The sequence below is a fragment of the Thalassophryne amazonica genome, chromosome 4, assembly GCF_902500255.1.
Source record: "Thalassophryne amazonica chromosome 4, fThaAma1.1, whole genome shotgun sequence".
In the NCBI taxonomy this organism is placed as follows: Eukaryota; Metazoa; Chordata; class Actinopteri; order Batrachoidiformes; family Batrachoididae; genus Thalassophryne; species Thalassophryne amazonica.
In genome coordinates this window covers 109,571,095-109,593,180 of record NC_047106.1, presented here as the reverse complement: position 1 = coordinate 109,593,180, position 22,086 = coordinate 109,571,095, and the positions used below count along the sequence as shown (strand labels likewise).

Below are 22,086 nucleotides of genomic sequence, written 5' to 3'. Positions count from 1 at the left end.
AGATTCAGATGGCTTTCGGTGGCTTTTCAGTCGAGTGAGTATCCGAGAAATTGTTTAACAGCTGGGCATGTTCCAACTTGTCCTGTGAGACTTCCAACACGGAGGTGTTGTTTGTCCCACGCCATGAGCGGCTGCATCCCGACGCGCAAATCCATCCATCCGCACGTCTTTCATTACAAAATCTCCTTTAACTCCTGGCCAATGGTCTATTATGCTCCCCTAGAATTTCTAGAAAATAATTGTCTTCTCCTTGGCAATGTTTTGCACATGTAAGTGTCCTCCATGAGAGCTTGCAGTGATGTTGACAAATTTAAATGGACTAACCTGTGACACGACACTGACATGTAATTCAAACTAAAATTGACTGAAGAGCATTTTCAGAGTAGATTGCAGTCCCGACAGATATTTTCTATATTTTGTTATTCAAAACCATTTCCCATTCAGCTGAAAATACAACAGTATGACAGTCGTCAAGATGGTGTGGCATCATTTGCTTGATACAAGTTTCTATTAGTGCTAAAAGAACCCCATGCCAAAAACTGAAGTGGCACTATCAGTGACAAAATCAACAAAATCACCTAGTATACAGCTTGCATTTACCACTGTTGCTAGAGAACAGATCTTGGATTTAAATTCCCCAGCAATCGCAAATGTGTGTTTGTTCAAATTAAACAGTTTTCTTGAAAATTTATGTCTTTGTGATAAATGTAAGGTTACTTGGGGGACTTAGATGAACTGTATCACTTGCATTGTAAGAGAACATCAGGTCATTATGACCATGTAGCGTATTTCTCTGGGCATGATCATGCATGCAGACACCTCTCAGTGTTGAGGATCCCAGTGGCGGGAGAAGGCCAAGGGTAGATGGTTATATTAGAGAAAGGGAAATGGACCAGTTTCTTTGTATGCCTGGGTGGTTTGTTTGTTTGCCTGGGTCGTTGCCATCCAGGACATAAGACAATTATGTAGTGTGGTGGCACCAATGCATGCTCTCAGACCTGGCATGACCTCACCTTGAAAATTACAGGAAATGCCTGTTTGACCTTGACCGCAGTGAAACCAGTCCTCACTGTAACCTCTAAGGTGATAGAAGAGTCTTGGGCTTAATTACTCTGCTGTGTTTCAGTGAAAGAATGGAAATGCAATATATATATTTTTTCTCAAACAGTATGTCCCGCTCACAAAAGGAAAGTGATGCGAAATTGAACCGCCACTCCATTCCTGGCGTAGTGATTGCCGCATAACCAGTCTGGCTTGCCAGCTAGGTTGTTGCATTTGGCCTCTCCTTCACAAATGTGGGCATAGCAGAACTTTCCAGTGGTGCCCCCCATTTCCACAGAGCTGCTATGGGTGCGACCAAGTGCTAAGCAGTATACCTGAGCCCCCATGCTTCTGAGGTGAGGCTTTTGAGCCAGAAGCTAGGACAAGGACAGTCTATGCCCCAAGGACCTCGCTGTCACTGTCCCAGCTTGCTAGGCCATGACAGACGAACCCTGGGTGTAAAAGGTGGGGAATGTACACGCGCATCATTTCTCACTGAAAAAAGTCTTTGTGCAGGCCCAAGGGACAAGTCCACATTCCTCCCCACCCACCCCCCTTCCCTTCCTTTCCCCCTCTGTCCCTCTATTTCAACTATTCTAAGCCCTGTAGTGACAGGAAAGGGGTGAAAACAGCAGGTGAAAGATGTCACTGGAAGCTGCGCATGCAGGTGGTTCAGGACATTGGTCATTTGATGTTGACCATGGGGATGACAACATCACTGGGCAGCACCCTGAATGACCAAGCAGCCCTTTATAGGGACAGCACTGCTCGCTCCAGACGGAGAGGGACCTAGAAAAGGTGGTCTAACCAAAGCTCATCTCCATCACCCCCCCAGTTGGCTGGCCGCGGTCAACGGGCATCTTCCCAAGCGGTAGCAGAACATCAAAGAAGGAAAGGTATTCACCCACCTATTAGGGTGTAAAAGGACGAACTCTCACATGCTGGAACATCAGAACCATGTTGGATACAGCAGACAGTAATCGTCCAAAGCGTCGCTCCGCCTTAGTTGCACATGAGCTGGTAACATTGAATGTCGACATCGCCGCTCTCAGTGAAGTCCACCTTGAAGAGGAAGGCAGCCTGAAAGAACAAGAATACCCTCTACTGGTCAGGCAAACCTGCATCAGAGAGATGCCTCTCTGGCATTGGCTTCATGATAAGAGACTCCCTTGCCTCCAAACTTCAGACGCTTCCGGCAGGTCATTCTGACCGCATCATCTCCATGCGCCTCCCACTGCGAGCAAAGAAGCATCCACTCTCTTCAGTGCATACGTACCAACTCTTCAAGCAGACCCTGCAACCAAGGAAAAGTTTTACGCAGATCTGCGCAGCCTCGTACAGAGCACCCCTGTAGAAGACAAGGTCTTCATCCTTGGCGACTTCAATGCCAGAGTGGGCCAAGATTCAGAAGCCTGGAAAGGAGTCCTTGGTAAATATGGCATTGGAAACTGCAACAACAACAGGCGCTTAATGTTAGAATTTTGCGCAGAGCAGAAATTTATTATCACAAACACAATCTTCCAGCAAAAGAACAGTCTGAAGACTGCCTGGATGCATCTCCAGTCCAAACATTGGCATGTCATTGACTATGTTCTAGTGTGCCAACAAGACCACAGAGATGTCTTGCTGACCAGAGTGATGTCCAGTGCAGAGTGTCATACTGACCACTGCCTTGTTCACTGCAAGATCAGTCTCCATTTCAAATCCCAAGTTAAGAGAAGAGGCGCTCCCTGAAGAAAACTCAAGATCAGTAGATTACAGTCAGCGAAAGTGAAAGCAAACTTGCAGGCAAACCTACGGTCCAGGCTAGAAGATCCCAATTGCCCCACTGATCTTCCCCCTGAACAGTTCTGGGAGCATCTGAAAATCTCAATTCAGCAGTCCTCAGAAGAAGTCCTTGGGTTTGCTACTAAGAAGAACAGAGACTGGTTTGATGAGAACAACCAGGAAATACAGCAACTGCTAGCGAAGAGGAGATCCACAGACCAGGCCCACCTAGCTGCCTTCTGCTTGTCATGCAGCAGTCTCCAGCGCAAGCTTTGAGAGATGCAGTACAAGTGGTGGAAAGATGGTCAGTCGCTTCTCACAGACAAGGCGTCAATCTTGAGTCGATGGTCACAACACTTTCAGATGCTTTTTAGTGCTGAGCGCACGGTACAAGACTCAGCAATTCTTCGCATCCCCCAACAACCAGTCAAGACAGAAATGGATGAAGTCCCAACCCTTGTTGAGATCATAAAGGCCATAGACCAGCTGAAGTGTAGAAAGGCTGCTGGAATTGATAGAATTCCAAAAGAGATTTGGAAGCATGGTGGTCCAACGCTACACGCCAAACTGCACAAACTGCTCACTTGCTGCTGGGAGCAGGGCAAATTACCACAAGATCTCAGTGATGCAGTCACTATCACCTTGTACAAAAACAAGGGAGGGAAGTCAGACTGTTCAAACTACCGTGGGATTACGTTACTCTCCAACGCAGGCAAGATTCTAGCCAGGGTGCTATTGAACAGACTGATACCGCACATCGCAGATGAACACCTCCCAGAGACCCAATGTGGCTTTAGAGCCAATAGGAGTACGAAGGATATGGTCTTTGTCCTACGACAGCTCCAGGAGAACTGTCACGAGCAGAACAAGGGCCTCTACGTAACGTTCATGGACCTGGCAAAAGCTTTTGACACTGTGAGCAGAAAGGGTCTCTGGCAAATCTTAGAACGACTCGGCTGCCCCCCAAAGTTCCTCAACATGGTAATCCATCTACATGAGAATCAGCATGGCCAAATTAGACATGGTAGTGACCTCTCAGAGCTGTTCCCCATCTCCAACGGGGTAAAGCAAGGATGGGTTTTGGCTCCAACACTCCATCTTCTTCAGCATGATGCTTCAGCAAGCACTAGATGACACCAACGACAAAGACAGCGTCTACATCCGGTTTTGCACTAACGGCAGCTTGTTCAGTTTGAGGTGAATGCAGGCTCATACCAAGACAATGGAGCAACTGATCCAAGAGCTGCTTTTTGCAGATGATGCCGCCCTTCTTGCCCATACAGAGGCTGCACTGCAGCACAATACCTCCTGCTTCGCAGACGCTGTGCTACTCTTCGGCCTGGAAATCAGCCTGAAGAAGGCAGAAGTCCTGTATTAGCCAGCACCTCAGGAAGAGTATCGGCCTCCTCATATCACCATCGGCCAGTCAGAGCTGAAGTCAGTCCACCAGTTCAGCTATCTAGGGTGTACCATCTCTTCAGATGCCAAGATCGACAAGGAAGTTGAAAACAGACTGGCAAAAGGAAACAGTGCCTTCAGCAGGCTCTACAAGCGAGTGTGGAAAAACAAACATCCGAAGAAAGGCACTAAGATCAGTGTGTATCGCGCAGTCGTACTCAGCACACTCCTGTATGGTTCAGAGTCATGGGTCACTTACCGTCATCACATACGAATGCTTGAGTGTTTCCATCAACACTGTCTATGCTCCATCCTAAACATCCACTGGAGCAACTTTGTCACAAACACTGAAGTCCTTGAACAAGCGGGAGCACCCAGTATTGAAGCAATGCTCTTGAAGACACAGCTTCACTGGGCAGGGTACATCTCTCGAATGGAAGACCACTGACTGCCCAAGATTGTCCTCTACGGGGAGCTCTCCACCGGGCACCATGACAGAGGAGCACCAAAGAAAAGATTCAAAGACTCCCTCAAGAAATCTCTGTCAGCATGCCACATCAGTCACCAACAGCGGTCAGCCCTTGCTGCCGACCGAGATGCTTGACGTCATACAGTCAATCAGTCAGTGTCTTCCTTTGAGAAAAATCGCAAAGCCGCCCTTGAGGAAAAGTGAAACACAAGGAAAAACTGTGATGCCACAGCACTAACCCCGGATATGACATTCCCCTGCAGCCGCTGTGGTCGAGTCTGTCTGTCGAGGACTGGCCTTGTCAGCCACCAGCAAGCCTGCGCCAGACGTGAACAACACCCCTATCAGATCTTCGCACGCGAAACCAAGATGTCATGCTTGGCCCTGATCAGGGTTCTGGTTTAAGTTTTTCCCCTTTCTTTGACCTACCTTGTGCCCATGTTCTGTTTTATTAGTTATTTATCATGTGTTTATTCCCTGTTCTATTTTACTTTGTCACTTTGTTTCTTTGTTACTTTCTATTCTTTAGCCATTGTCCAGTTATTTTCTATTTCTGCCAGTTTGTGTTTTCATTGTTTATCATTCAGTTGTCATCTATTAATTTTTGTTGTTCTCATTCCTGTTTTCCGTTGTTCTTTAATATCGGATCTTGCTTTCGGTTTATTATGTAGTCGTTGCTCTTAGCACACATTCCAGCCTTCTTGTATTCAGTCCTGATTTGTCTGCCGTGTACCAGTGTCTTGCTCTGTGTTTCCCGACTGCGCCTTTTGCCTCAGTCCTGATGTCAGTGTTTGCTCGTGCCTCCGACCCCTGTCTGGATATGACTGCGTTTCTGCCTAACCCTGTCTGTACCTCTGCTCCGCTGCCTGACAACCTGTGTACTGAACATCAGCCTGAAATAAACACGGCAACTACTTGTACCCCAAAGCCTGGTCTGGGAGTTTGTATTGTGGGTCCACCCTCTCCGGGTGCCAGGCTCACGCCCGTTCTGACACAGTACAAGAGAAGAACATTTATCTATCAATTCACTGATGCAATGCAGAAGTGAAATTTATATAACATTTTCAGATCAATACATTTCAGATCAATACATCAATACATCAATACAGGTGGAGTAACTACTGCCAAGTTGGTTACATATAAAGCCACACTATTTGGGCTTCAATACCACACATCAGAAAGACTATGAGTGATGTCACGGAGTGTTTGTCCAGTACATATGCATTCTATGACATTGTCCATATTTGTGTCTGTTTCAGATACACATGAAATGAAGCAATACTGGCAGTAACTGCGGGGGCAGTGTAGCCAAAGTTCAAGTGACACAGACCCATAAAGCAAAAATACTCGAAAAAGGCCATCAACAATATTAAAGAAAGAATTTTAAAGGATTATTAACCGAGCGCGAGGTCTGTACGGAAAAATGATATTCCCGTACAGGCCAAGCAAGCAAGGCTAAACACACAAACTTAGGGTATTGCCCAAATATGAAAGCTTGTAGTAGACCTGTTCACTTTCTTCACCTCCATGAAGACCTTACTAACAGAGGGTCCGGTCATTAGCTGGTAAGCTTCGATTTGTGAGTTTTTTTTTCCAATGCTGTTTAGATATTTATGCAGTACATTCATGTCCAACGGTTTTTTTAATAGTGTTTTTAACTTTCTGGTTTGTAATGAGTCTGATACGTGATCCAGACAGATTGCCATGGTAACGGTCTGATATGGGAAAATATCAGACCGGAAAACAGCCAATCAGAGAATGCATAGCATTGTAGCCATAAAATAATATAGGATTATTCACCTCGCTTGCTCGGTCTGTACGGGAAAATATCAGACCTTTTGCTCGGTCTGTACGGGAAAATATCAGACCTTTTGCTCGGTCTGTATGGGAAAATATTAAACCAAGGTCTGATATTTCATATATATACAGTATATATAAATATATATGTGTGCGTGTGTGTGTGTGTGTGTGTGTGTGTGTGTATAGGCCACACAGACAACTTCCGCCAACACCATTGCCTCCTCTTTTGTATCTTATCCAGTAGAAGCATTATTATGACCTCGACTGTCGCCACATTTGATGTTGTCACAGTGACCTGCAGCTGATATTTTTCAGTACATGTAGAAATATGTGGGCACTTATTTTTACATCTTTTGAAATGCAAAGCTGGATTTCATATGGAGATGGAGCATGAATGAGCTTTAACACCTGTCACCAGCTCATGTGAGCTAGTATATGTTCTTGCATTTTAATGGTCAATGTTATCACTGAGCACCAGCCACATGTTAGCAGTAACTTTACAAAGTCTATTTTAAAGCCACAGTTTGGTCTGAGTTGAGAGATGAGAAAATGTGTTTGGGGCCCAGTGAGGTGCTGGTGGGAAAAGAGGTCTCCTGTGAGAGAGGTCTTTTGTACTCAGTTGTTACTACTGAAGGGTGGCAGAAAGGACACACTGTCAGGCACGCCGCTTCTGCTAATCGCAATCTTTGCCATCATTGCTGCAAATCACTCACTCAACCTCTAGCTGATTACATGCACCTCTACTGTCGGAGGAAGGTTTGTGCTAATTGCTCTACTCATTACTTACTTGCTAAATCTGGGCAGGCATTCATGGGAAAAAACAGCCTGGAACACTAAATATTGATATCCACATATAAAGACAGCATGATGGCTGCAGCAAATCTTTTAAAAAAAACTTTATCTAAAGGTATAAAATACATTATTATTTTTGCATTTCATGCCTCCGTTTCCATATGAGCTGATTTAATAGGCAAATACAGTCATGGCCAGAGTTTGGCTGTAGTTCTGTGTTTTCTGTTTTGGTCCAACATTATGAGTGATTCTGAGATGTTTCTGGTCATTTTGTATTTTCCTCTCCAGGGGTCTCGGTCTGTACGGGAATATCAGACAGAGGTGTAAGTATGGACCACACATCAGCAAGTTAATAATCCTGTATTATTCCTTTTGAAATAACTGTATAATCCACTGTATATCTGTTTGATCTACATGTGCTATATACATTTTATTATCTATACAATATCTACTGTGCTAGAATACAAATGTGCCTGTTATTGTTCTAGTGCTGTTCTCTGTCCCCACTAACCTAACACTTTGTAATATATTTATTTTTTTCAGGTGCATCAGGTATCCTTTTTATGCCATTGTACCTTTTATACTTTTGTACCTTTATATTTGTTTACTTGTGAGCTCTGCACAAGAATTCCAATGTACCCAAATCTTGTATGCAAGTACAAATACAAATAAAATCTTGATCTATCTCTATCTATCTATCAGTCTGGACAGGGAGGGGAATCCCCAGGGCCTATTTACACACATTTGCATATTTAAATAGGGGCGTAGACAGGGAGGAGTTTGGTGCATGTGCAAGTGTGCTCAACTCTACGTTCAGTGGGATGTACAAACGGAATGTGCTTGGAACCATGCGTACGCACACTTTGATACATCTGAATTTTTTTGTGCTTGCACCACATCTCTGGGTTTTGGTGTACACCATGTTTCAGTAGGAAATCCATGCAAGTCTTTGTACGTGAGGCCCCTGGTCTTTATTAGTCTCTTCTTGGAACATTTTCACTGTATTAGTTCCAGTAAATTTGAATGTAACTGTACTTTTGGGACAAATTGGTCAGCATCCTTTGGAAACACAGAACATGTCTTAGTCACCAGGGGCCTCATGTACAAAGACTTGTGTGTATTTCCCACTGAAACATGGTGTATGCCAAAACCACAAAGCCCTATATGAGTACTAGAGAGCACAATCGCACTGAAACGCATGCCAGCAAGGAGGCGTGGTTGAGATTTTCAAACTGGGCAACTCAGTGGCTAGCGCGCATCATTTGAATGCCCGTTTACCGTTATGTGAAATACAGTAATACCGATGCTGCTCATACATCTTGTCAAGAAACAGCTGAAAAATGCTGGATAGCTGCACATGTTGGCAATGTCACAACTGCAGGAAGAAGGGAGACAACATTTCCTTCCATAAATAAGTATTTTTGGTTATTTTTGTTTCTTTTTCTGTGACCTTTGGGTGATAAACTGGTGTATCTTGCAGAGCGTCATGCCTGTGCAATGTATGAATATGAAGTTCTACACCATTTACATACAGTATTTCCTGTCATTGCCTGGAATAAAATGTGACTCATGAATGATCATCCACAAAATAATTGATTATTGGATTTTTACTGTAACCTCTGAAGGGTCTGTACTAATCTGAGGATCTAGAAATCACCTGGAATGGAATTTTACTCAAAGCTGAAATAATTCAGCATGATACAAAAATAAATTTACCATGTGAAACTAATGGAGCCTGTGTGCCCAGTCTGGATTGTGTGTATCGTAATACTGTGCCTTGTTATGTCTGCAGAATTTGGAAGCTAGAACAGATCGTATCCGTGTAAACTTTCAACACTAATATTTCAGAATGTGTGCATGTCAGGGTAAGTTTAATACTTTTCTTACATAATGAAATGTAATTTAATTTTACTGGCTCAATATCCAGGTAAGAACAATAGTTTAACATGTATTTTGCAAGCTTTGTACCATGTTGTGTTCACTTGTGTATTTACTTCTGCATTGAAAATGCACACGAAAACATTTCACATCTGAGCACTTCATCAATATTTTGCCCAGTTTCAAAATGCCCCTATTTAAATATGCAAATGAATGTATATAGGCCCTGGGAGCTGGGAATCCCCACTCCAATTGTCCAATTGTCAATTGCCATCTGTCAATTGCTCCGATAACATTAGGGAAACGGGCTCTCGCTGCAAATTGCACTTTAATGTTGGAATATAATGTACCTGGATGACATTCAAATTATTGCATTCCACACAGATGGCATGGCTCATCTCAAGGTTGACTGGCACACTCCTGACTCATCGGTCATCTCACACTGGAATACTGCTGTTGCCAGGATGTTCAGCGTGGTCAACACCTATGTGGGCACAGACAACTGCCTGGCTCCTCGCCATATTGTGTACTGGGCCAGCTGCAGTTCCGTGCAACTCCAGTAACACCGGCCTTGGTGATTGAAATCGGCTTATGAGCCAAATATCATCATCAAGTAAATCTTTGTGTTTCCTGACATCAGATTGCACCATTTGCAAGGTCCTTGAACAACGCTAATGCAGCCATTGTTATCGCTATTTTATGCATCACTTTGCTCATACTTTTATGTGCACCCACATAATTGCAAACACATGAGTGTGTTAATTGCTCATAAGTCTATCAGTGGCATGCACATCACTCTGATGACTTCATGTTTTCACACTATTAATGTTCCCAGCATCACTTCTATGTGTCGGCAGTGGAACAATAGCTGTAGAAACATATGTACGTCAGCCAGGAATTCTGCGTGACGCACTGCACATTTCCATGGTTTTCACGTTTGATACATCTGAACGTGGAGACAAGCGTACCCCACATTTTTGTGTGTATGCAAGATTTGTACATGAGGCTCCAGATGATATGAGGGTCTACCCTGCTCTTGAGCATTTAACTTGACATTATTGATCTTTGCTGCCATTCCAGACTCTTGTTTTTCATCTGCTGTTTTGTTGTGGTTACTGTATTTTGATTCCACAATTATAGACCTTTGCTGCCATTCCAGATTCCTGTCTTTCATCTGCCATTTTGACTTAGTAGTATGATAATGTCTGCTTAATGAACTCTGTCTGACTTGCATAATTCTGCTGCCTAACCAATGGCAACACTGTCACTCTGGTTATTGAACTCTGCCTAGTTTTTGGATTACTCTTCTGCTTCCCCCTCAGATGGATAGTAGTTGTTTTGGATGGATTACCATGTGCCTGAGCCTGTGTTTGGCCATTCTTTCTGCCAGCTATTGTGGTTATTCACTGTGTAAATAATACATAAGTTTTTCCTGCCTTTCACTGTATTTCACTGCACTGGGGACCTTGCCTACATAGATTATAAAAAAGTTGTGCTTCTGAAAAATGCTTCAATTGGTGCACATACTCTGCTACATTGCTATGGAAGTTTTATCTTTCTACAGGCAGTATGCTGACTAAGTATGAAGATAATCATGAAACAGCAACAAATAAAAAATGCATGTAAAAAAAGCCTAGAGCAGAGGTGGGCAATGAAGGATGAGACAGTGCAGGCCATTCCTTGCAACCAATCACCTCAGCAGGTGGATTTGCTGATGAGCTTCTCCCCTGAACATAAACACCTGATTATCAATGAAATCACCTGCTGAGACACCTGAACATCAATAAGATTTGAGGTGACTGGTAGAAAGGAAAACCTGTCTTGGCCCTTCATGGAAAATGATTGCCCACCCCTGGCCAAGAAGGTACACTCAGAACACACACCTCACCTACAGTAGTGTTCAGAATAATAGTAGTGCTATGTGACTAAAAAGATTAATCCAGGTTTTGAGTATATTTCTTATTGTTACATGGGAAACAAGGTACTAGTAGATTCAGTAGATTCTCACAAATCCAACAAGACCAAGCATTCATGATATGCACACTCTTAAGGCTATGAAATTGGGCTATTAGTATAAAAAATAAGAAAAGGGGGTGTTCACAATAATAGTAGCTTCTGCTATTGATGCTACAAACTCAAAACTATTATGTTAAAACTGCTTTTCTAGTAATCCTGTGAATCACTAAACTAGTATTTAGTTGTATAACCACAGTTTTTCATGATTTCTTCATATCCGTGAGGCATTAATTTTGTTGGTTTGGAACCAAGATTTTGCTTGTTTACTGGTGTGCTTGGGGTCACTGTCTTGTTGAAACATCTATTTCAAGGGCATGTCTTCTTCAGCATAAGGCAACATGACCTATTCAAGTATTTTGACATATCCAAACTGATCCATGATACCTGGTATGTGATATATAGGCCCAACACCATAGTAGGAGAAACATGCCAATATCATGATGCTTGAACCACCATGCTTCACTGTCTTCACTGTGAACTGTGGCTTGAATTCAGAGTTTGGGGGTTGTCTCACAAGCTGTCTGCGGCCCTTGGACCCAAAAAGAACAATTTTACTCTCATCAGTCCACAAAATATTCCTCCATTTCTCTTTAGGCCAGTTGATGTGTTCTTTGGCAATTTGTAACCGCTTCTGCACATGTCTTTATTTAACAGAGGGACTTTGCGGGGGATTCTTGCAAATAAATTAGCTTCACACAGGTGTTTTCTAACTGTCACAGCACTTACAGGTAACTCCAGACTGTCTTTGATCATCCTGGAGCTGATCAGTGGGTGAGCCTTTGCCATTCTGGTTATTCTTCTATCCATTTTGATGGTTGTTTTCCATTTTTTTCCATTTAAAGCATTGGAGATCATTGTAGATGAACAGCCTATAATTTTTTGCACCTGCGAATATGTTTTCCCCTCTCCAATCCACTTTTTAATCAAACTATGCTGTTCTTCTGAACAATGTCTTGATCGTCCCATTTTCCTCAGGCTTTCAAAGAGAAAAGCATGTTCAACAAGTGCTGGCTTCATCCTTAAATAGGGGACACCTGATTCACACCTGTTTGTTCCACAAAACTGACGAACTCACTGACTGAATGCCACACTACTATTATTGTGAACACCCCCTTTTCTACTTTTTTTTACTAATAGCCCAGTTTCATAGCCTTAAGAGTGTGCATATCATGAATGCTTGTTCTTGTTGGATTTGTGAGAATCTACTGAATCTACTGGTACCTTGTGTTGTGTGGGCCGCTGAAGAGGAGGTACTACTGGCCCACCACCAGAGGGCGCCCTGCCTGAAGTGCGGGCTTCAGGCACGAGAGGGCGCTGGAGCAACCAGGAGTGACAGCTGTCACTCATCAACAAGCACCAGCTGTCACTCATCATCATCACAACCACATCTCCATAAAAGCCGGGCAGCATCTTCACCTCACTGCCAAGAAATCGTCTACCAATCAGGTAAACACTCAGCCATGGTTTTGTGCCATACAACTTTCTGAACATTTGCAGGCGTACCTGTTTGACTGGTCAGCAGCTGGAAGCTGGGAGGAGACGACGTCTTCGCTCCTCGGATAAGTAGTCCTTCAGGCGCTGCACGTTTTTGTTCCTGTGTGACTGTGATTGAGAGGTGGAGGTGTTTCCCACCCTTTCTGACTGTTTGCTGTGTGTTCACGCACCCACCATCACCTGTCTGTTCTTCCTGCCAGCAGTACCCGATCTGACAGCCGGAGGCAGTGGCCACCTGGGGACCCAGCGCTTGGTGGCTCCGGGGTGCTTCAGATTCGGTGGCAGTGGAAAGCATGTGGGATCCGGCTCTTTTCTAGACGGGCGTCTTCTGTCCTCGAGCCTGCCCACACATCACCATGACTTATTGACTGTTGATCTCAATTGTGTTGTCTGTTGCTCTGTTGTGCACATTCACAACATTAAATTGTTATATTTTGGCTTATTCCATTGTCCGTTCATTTGCGCCCCCTGTTGTGGGTCCGTGTCCCTACACTTTCACAACACCTTGTTTCCCATGTAACAATAAGAAATATACTCAAAACCTGGATTAATCTTTTTAGTCACATCGCACTACTATTATTCTGAACACTACTATAAGTGCCAACCACACCTGCATCAAATATCCATCAAACAACAGAGAGGTCAACCAGTATGTGCACATACGATCAAGTCCATAAGTATTTGGAAAATTAACTTTTTTGTTTATCACCACAATGGAGTTGAAATGAAACAATCAAGCTATGCATGTACCACAGACTAGCAATTTAAATTCAAATGGTGTAACAAAAATATCACATTAACTGTTTAGGAATTAAGCTTAACCACATGGGGTCTGCAGCCAGTACACTGTGAGTGCTGGCCCCTAGCCCAGATAAATGAGTGAGGTTGCATCAGGAAGAGCAGCCGGCATAAAACAAGCCAAAATAAAGATGCTGAGTATAAATCAAATTTCCACACTGGACCAGTCAAGGCCCACGTTAACAATGACTGACATTGGTGCCATTGCTCAACAGGGTGCTCACAGAAATTAGGCTACTGCTGGGTGAAGAAGAAGAAGAGGAGAAGAATGTGTCCTGAGACGGTGGGAGTATTCTGAGCAGTTGATGCAAGAAGAAAACAAGAGAGAAAAAAGGCTGAATGATGAGGAGAGATTAACTCAGGAAGTGCAAGTACGGATGAAGTGAGGGCAGCTATGAAGAGGATGAAGAGCAGAAAGGCAGTTGGTCCAGATGACATTGCAGTGGTAAAATAAATGGACTGCATTTACAAGGTATTTTATAAAACTAACCGGCAGTTTTATAAAAAAAAAAAAACTATATGGATTTGAATGACATGCAATTACACCAATCATGCTTGAATCCTCGTGCGCATGCGTGAGTTTTTTCACGCGTGTCGGTGATGTCATTTCCCTGTGGGCAGGCCTTGAGTGAGATGTGGTCCAGCCCTCTCGGCTGAATTCCTTTGTTTCACACGCTGCTCGAGACGGCGCGCGTTGCTTTATCAAACTTTTTTCTGGACCTGTGAGGAATATCCGAGTGGACACTATTCGAGAAATTCAGCTGGTTTTCGGTGAAAAGTTTAACGGCTGATGAGAGATTATGGGGTGTTTCTGTCGCTGTAAGGACTTCCCACAGAGCGGGACGTCATGCAGCGCTTCCAGGCTACGTTGTCGGCCTGTTTTGACCTAAAAACATCCTAATTTAAGGCTCTGTTGACCCAGGATGTCGTGAGAGAACAGAGAAGATTCAGAAGAGGCCGGCATGAGGACTTTATGCGGACATTCCACTGTTTAAGGACATTTTTTAATGAAAGACGTGCGCGCAAATTCGCCGAGTCGTTTCCGTGACGACTCGGTGAATCTGTGTGCACCGCGACAGGAAAAACACCTCTGTGTTGAAAACCATTTGTAAAATTCAGGTGGCTTTTGATGGCTTTCAACAAGTGAGTAACTGAGAAATTGTTTAACAGCTCGGGCATGTTCCAACTTGCCCGTTAAGGTTTCCAACGGAGGTGTTTTTCCTGTCGCGACCCCCCGCGGTCGGGTCCGGCCCGACATGCGACTCTGCCCGCACGTTCTTTCATTACAAAATGTCCGTTAACAATGGAATGTCCGAATAAACTCCTCATGCTGACTTCTTCTGAAAGTTCTCTGTTCTCTGATGACTTACTGGGTCAACAGAGCCTGAAATGTGGAAGTTTTCAACTTGAAACGGCGAGACGCTGCCGCCTCGAAGTGCAGATCGCCGTCAGGCGCCATGGGCCATCCTTACGGCGACACTACCAGACCAAAATCTCTCATCAGCCGTTAAAATTTTTACCGAAAACCAGCTGAATTTATCGAATGGTGTCCACTCAGTTGTGCCTTACAGTTTGAAAAAATTTTGATCAAACAAAGCAGCAGTCTCTGAGCCATTCCTAAACAATGAAAAAATCGACGAGAGGGTGGGCCACTCCTCACTCAAAGATTGCCCACAGGCGAATGACGTAACCGACAGGCGTGAAAAAACTCTCGCCTGCCCACGAGGGTTCAAGCATGTCTGATGTAATCACACGTGATTCAAATCCATATGGTTTTTGAAAAAAATAATAAGGTCGTATACTTTTCTAATAGACCTCGTATATAGCACTTTTCCATCTGCATCAGAAGCTCAAAGCACTTTACAAATAATGCCTCACATTCACCCCTATGTTAGGGTGCTGCCATACAAGGCGCTCACTACACACCGGGAGTAATGGGGGATAATGGGAGATTAAAGACCTTGCCCATGGTACCATGGTGAGGATAGGAGAGAAATAGTGTTGGGATCATTTTAAAGGAAGAGTATGTTAAAAGTGTGTTGGAGGTTAAGCGAGTGTCTGACAGGGTGATGAGTGTGAAGCCGGAAATTGAAGGGGTGATGATGAATATCATCAGTGCATACGCCCCACAGGCAGGTTGTCAGATGATGTAGAAAGAAGATTTCTGGAGCGTGTTAGATAAGGTGGTGGAGAGTGTGCCCAAGCATGAAAGAGTGGTGATAGGAGCAGACTTCAATGGGCATGATGGTGAAGGTAACAGAGGTGATGAGGAAGTAATGGGTAGATATGGTATCAAGGATAGGAATGTGGAAGGAAGGTAGTTGATTTTGCAAAAAGGATGGAAATGGCTGTGGTGAATACCTACTTTAAGAAAAAGGAGGAGCACAGAGTAACATAGAGTGGAGGAAGGTGCACACAGGTGGACTACATTCTTTATAGAAGATCCAAGCTAAAAGAAATCAGAGACTGTAAGGTGGTGGCAGGAGAGAGTGTCATTAGACAGCATAGGATGGTTGTTTGTAGGATGACTTTAGAGGTAAAGAAGAAGCAGAGAGTGAAAGCTCAACAAAGAATCAGATGGTGGAAGCTGAAGGAGGAAGACTGTTGTGTGAAATTTAGTCAACAGGTGAGAGAAGCACTGGATGGAGGGGAAGCAATTTTGGACAACTGGAAAAGTACTGCAGATGTGGTGGGGGAGACAGCTGGGACAGTACTGGGTGTGACATCTGAACAGTGAAAGGAAGACAAGGAGACTTGGTGGTGGAATGAAGAGGTCCAGGAAAGCATAAGGGGAAAGAGATTGGCAAAAAGGTTTTGGGATAGTCGGAGAGATGAAGAAAGTAGACAGGAGTACAAGGAGATGTGACATAAGGCAAAAAGAGAAGTGGCAAAAGCAAAGGAAAAGGCATCTTGCAAGCTGTACAAGAAGTTGAATAGCAAGGAAGGAGAAAAGGACTTGTACCGATTGGCCAGACAAAGGGGCAGAGCTGGAAAGGATGTGCAGCAGGTTAGGGTGGTAAAAGATGGTAATGTGCTGACAAGTGAGGAGTGTGTGTTGAGAAGGTGGAGGGAATATTTTGAGGAACTGAGGAATGAAGAAAATGAGCGAGAGAAAACGCTGGATGATGTGGTGAGAGTAAGTCAGGAAGTACAAGAGATTAGTAAAGAAGAAGTGAGGGCAGCTATAAAGAGGATGAAGAGTGGAAAGCCAGTTGGTCCAGATGACATTCCAGTGGAGGGATGGAAATGTCTATGAGAGATGGCAGTGAGAGTACTGATGGAGAAGTAGAAAGATGGCCAGAATGAGTTAGACTTAGTATTTGTGGATTTCAGGAAAGCTTATGACAGGGTCTGATGAGAAGAGTTGTAGTATTGTATCAGGAAGTCTGGAGTGGCGAAGGTAGTGCAGGACATATACAAGGATAGTGTGACAGCTGTGAGATGCACCATACAATCTAATAAAATTAACCACTGTCTCAGCAAGAAGTGATGCAGCAATTTGCATAGACTTAGTTATTTCAACTAACTTAAGTTATTTAAACTTAACTAGAAGGGTCTTGTGGCATCAACTCAGTTGAAAGTTGAAATAACTTCAAAAAATCTATGCAAATTGTTACATCAGTTTTTCTTGTTGAGACAGCAGTTCCTTTTTTGGAGTGTAGGAATGATAGATTCATTCAAGGTGGAGAGGGATTACACCAAGGATCAGATCTGAGTCCTTTCTTGTTTGCAGTAGTGATGGACAGATTGACAGATGACATCAGACAGGAGTCTCTATGGATTATGATGTATGAAGATGACATTATGATCTGTAGTGAGAGTAGAGAGCCCAGTAGAATAGTGCAGTTACAAGGAATAGAGGTGGTGAAAGTAGATAAGTTTACTTGGGTTCAACGGTCCACAGTAATGGAGAGTGTGGAAGAGAGTTGAAGAAGTGATTGCCGACAGGGTGGAGTGGGTGGAGAAAGGGGGCAGTGATTTGTGACTGCAGAATATCTGCAAGAGTGAAGGGGAAAGATTACAAGACAGTAGGGAGACCAGCTATGTTGTACGGCCTGGAGACAGTGGCACTAACAAAAAGACAGGAGGGAGAGCTGGAGGTGGCAGAGCTGAAGATGTTTCAATTCTTTTTGGGAGCAATGAGAATGGACAGGATTAGGAATGAACATATCAGAGAAACAGCTGTAATACTGATTAATTGTTGTTGTTGTATTAAAACCACTACAAATGTTAATGAAATCGGCAGGCTTCCAAACTGTTTTGTAGTTTCTAAGATCCTGGTGACACCAGGCCAATTATCCCAGGAGATTCACAGTTGAAAAATTATCTGTCTGCATTGTGCTCATCATGGTTCTCACTGGGGCAACACTTTCATCGTGTCTTCGCTGCATTATGCTGTCAACAAAGATTCTTTTAATTCCAGGAATTTGTCATCTGTTACTACTGTGTTATTACATGATGAGAAAAATAGTGTCACAACATTATTGAGAGAATATTTGATATTTCCAGTTATTAATGATAATGCCGGCACAGGTTTGCAAAAAAAAAAAAAAAAAAAAATCTGTACATGTGAGTACGATTTGAAATTGTATGAACATCATTGTGTGTTTATCATGAAAATGTCAAGATAAAGTGTCTGTTGTGTTACTTTAAACATGATGTGTGATCACCTGCCACATATTGTGCAGGCCCCCCTTTTCCCACCAAGACAGAACCGTCCCTTTGAGACGTGAACTCCACAAGACACATGAAACCTGTGGCAATTGGCAAAAAGAAGCAGCAGATTCTTCTGTTGGATTGGACTCCACTGGCCAGCCATCACTTCCCAAATGCATCAGTAAGCCTTGGCAGAACATGACCCTCTCACCTGTTCACTGGTTTTACTTTCTTGGACCACATTTGGTTGTTGTAGAACCACTGCAGACCAGGAACATCCCACAAATGTTGCACTTGTGGAGTTGCTCTGGCCCAGTTGTCAAGCCATCACAGTTTGGCCCTTGTCAAAGTCACTCAACTCTTTATGCATCCCCATTTTTCCTGCTTCCAATACACCAACTTCAAGAACAACATTTTTACTTGGTGGCTAGAACAGATAAGGACAAATTCCGTACTAAATTTGGCCATGGTCAAGAGCAACTTAAGGGTTTGCAATGGATGATTTTTAAGTTGCAATAGAGCAGTGCCTATGTACATGCGTGATGATGTCGCAACTCTGTCAAGTTAGGGAGACACGGTTTTGTTCAACAAGAACTGTCAAGAAACTTTCTTGTGTGTGGTTGGAGTTGTGTGGAGGTAGGAATCGCCTTTTGAATGCTTGAATAACGATGTCAGTCCCACAAAGAAATCAACTAATAGTTAAAACATGTTCTTTGTGCCCAAAATGTTAGTATTTTGGTCGCTGAACTTTTCTAGCAATGAATGTAAAGTCCCGGTCACACGGCACTAAGGAAGGACACCAAAGCCATCGGTTAGCCAGTCTGATAAGTGTCATAACAAGCTGTTGTTTCTAATGACACCAAACATGCGAGCGAGAGGCTCACTAACTGGAAGTCTCAGTTTCAAGATGCCGGCACAACTTGAAAATTGTCCATTTGAACCACTTCCTACATGCTGCCTCACTTGGCCTTGAACCAAATACCTTAACTTGGCCTTGAACCAAATACCTTAACTTAAAACAATATATCTTATTTTGCCTTATATTTATTTGTTATTAAAACTAGACTGGGTGTCACAGCTAGCTAACATAACTTCCATTAGTCCAACAGTGGTGTCACACCACTGTCTGACTGGGTAGCTACCTAGCTAATGCAGCATGCTGATTCACTCTTTAAGCACGTCAGACCTGAGCATTGCAACATGGTTAATATATGTGTATTAGGTCACAGCCATGGACTTTACATATACTGGATAAACCTTCCGTGATGTTACCCACAGGCTTTCTCAAGCTCTGGAGGTCGCTATGTTGGCAGTGGTTAACTCTGCTAAACTCCCAATCAACCCACAAGTGGACAAAGAGGTGGAGCATAAGTGAGACTGGCATTAAATGGGCAGAACAAATGAAGCCCAAACACTTTCCCTCCAGCTAAAGGTCTCAAAGAAACAAAACTATGGCAAACAGGTTAACTTTGGCTCAGGTGTTTGATTAATGGGTATTTTTTTCTTGATTGCACAGTAGTTTTTCTGAACAGGTGGCTTGTGTGTGGGTATTAAAATGTATGACCAGAGTATAGACTTTGCAACCGTCACACCATCATTGGACCTAATGTTACCAAACTACCTGCTAACTAGCAATAATGCAGTGCTAAAAAGTAAATAAAATCATACTAAAATGTCACTCGATGGAAATACTGGTGCACTGACTTCTGATGGTTTGTCAGTACATTTAACTGCACAACAAGCTTAGCCTGTATTAAAATACTCAGAAAGGAGAAACAGTCAACTTGACACCGTCGAGTCCACAGAAGAGGAAAAGCTGGACCTTAAATTTTGTTTGTTACCAATTAGTGTAAATCAAGGACGAAAGTGATTAAAACCCTCAGCAAATTCAGGTGTTCAAAATGGAACCACACTTACAGTAGTGTTCAGAATAATAGTAGTGCTATGTGACTAAAAAGATTAATCCAGGTTTTGAGTATATTTCTTATTGTTACATGGGAACAAGGTACCAGTAGATTCAGTAGATCTCACATATCCAACAAGACCAAGTATTCATGATATGCACACTCTTAAGGCTATGAAATTGGGCTATTAGTAATAAAAAAGTAGAAAAGGGGGTGTTCACAATAATAGTAGTGTGACATTCAGTCAGTGAGTTCGTCACTTTTGTGGAACAAACAGGTGTGAATCAGGTGTCCCCTATTTAAGGATGAAGCCAGCACCTGTTGAACATGCTTTTCTCTTTGAAAGCCTGAGGAAAATGGGACGTTCAAGACATTGTTCAGAAGAACAGCGTAGTTTGATTAAAAAGTTAAGTGGAGAGGTGAAAACTTATACACAGGTGCAAAAAATGAATTAGGCTGTTCATCTACAATGATCTCCAATGCTTTAAAATGGACAAAAAAAAACAGAGATGCGTGGAAGAAAATAAAAACAACCATCAAAATGGATAGAAGAATAACCAGAATGGCAAAGGCTCACCCATTGATCAGCTCCAGGATGATCAAAGACAGTCTGGAGTTACCTGTAAGTGCTGTGACAGTTTGTGAGATGACCACCAAACTCTGAATTCAAGCCACAGTTCACAGTGAAGACAGTGAAGCATGGTGGTGCAAGCCTCATGATATGGGCATGTTTCTCCTACTATGGTGTTGGGCCTATATATCGCATACCAGGTATCATGGATCAGTTTGGATATGTCAAAATACTTGAAGAGTTAATGTTGTCCTATGCTGAAGAGGACATGCCCTTGAAATGGGTGTTTCAACAAGACAATGACCCCAAGCACACTAGTAAACGAGCAAAATCTTGGTTCCAAACCAACAAAATTAATGCCTCGCAGATGTGAAGAAATCATGAAAAACTGTGGTTATACAACTAAATACTAGTTTAGTGATTCACAGGATTACTAAAAAAGCAGTTTGAACATAATGATTTTGAGTTTGTAGCGTCAACAGCAGATGCTACTATTATTGTGAACACCCCCACACACCTGGATTAATCTTTTTAATCACATAGCACTACTATTATTCTGAACACTACTGTACATCTATCGAAGGCATTTTGTCACAGGTTGAAAATGTATTGAGTGACAGAAGCAGTGACAATCTTATATAAGCATGTCTTTACTATATACGCTTGGATGAGTGTGTTTGTACACCAGCCTAGTATTGCTGATTTAAAAAAAAGAAAAAAAAAAAAAGATGGACCTGGCTTAAGCAGGGAGAGGGTGTTAATATTCTTAGAAAAATGACAAAAAAAAAAAAACATACCTTAGAATTTACAAGGTTGAAGACATAAATTGAGAGTTTTTCATCCAGAAACCACATTGCTTCACTTCACACCATACATAACAGTGCTTGCAGGTGTATGGCTACATTATGCACAAAAATACAAACACACACACAGAGCCAAAGACCCTCCATACAAACCCTCCTTACACCCATAAGACATTTTTGTCCCAGATATCATCCCAAAACCCAAATTGTACCAATGGGTTACAAGTACAGGGATCCATTCACTCATATGCTCATTTGTACCACTAAATATGGCCGAAGCCCTGGCATGCAGACATGAAAGTGGCGTGACGTCAAGTATACTTGGAAAATTATCTTAATTAATTAATAGGCGTCTGAGGTGTCTGTGATTGGACAGCGTGGTGACTACATCCTGCCAATGTCTCCACCCACCTGTTTGTGTGGGGCCTGTTTGTAATCTTAATAGTATCCTTTTCCATATAATGATGATATAATGCTGTGGTCAACACATTCATTTACATGTGCCATAGATAAAAATATTCATTTTCCCAAACAGCCAGAGTGAAATAAATGAAAGAAACTCACCGCTGTCCTCAATTGAGAAAGAGAAGATGTCATTTGTAGCACTGTGTCCATTCCTCAGCACGTAGCATATCTTCATGTCATCAATCTCAGCTGAAAAACACACTCACATTAGTTTCACAATAACACAGCACTTTA

The 22,086-nt window shown here is 42.9% G+C and overlaps 1 protein-coding gene across 2 annotated transcripts in view; it reads right to left on the bottom strand.

Annotated features, from left to right (window-relative positions):
• Positions 1-22,086, bottom strand: part of LOC117508614 (FRAS1-related extracellular matrix protein 2-like) — a 385,322-nt gene that overhangs the window by 351,122 nt on the left and 12,114 nt on the right. For both annotated transcript variants that reach the window (XM_034168411.1, XM_034168410.1), the window contains exon 2: positions 21,952-22,041. In XM_034168411.1, the coding sequence (XP_034024302.1) occupies positions 21,952-22,041 (90 nt within the window). The remainder of the gene's footprint in view (positions 1-21,951; positions 22,042-22,086) is intronic.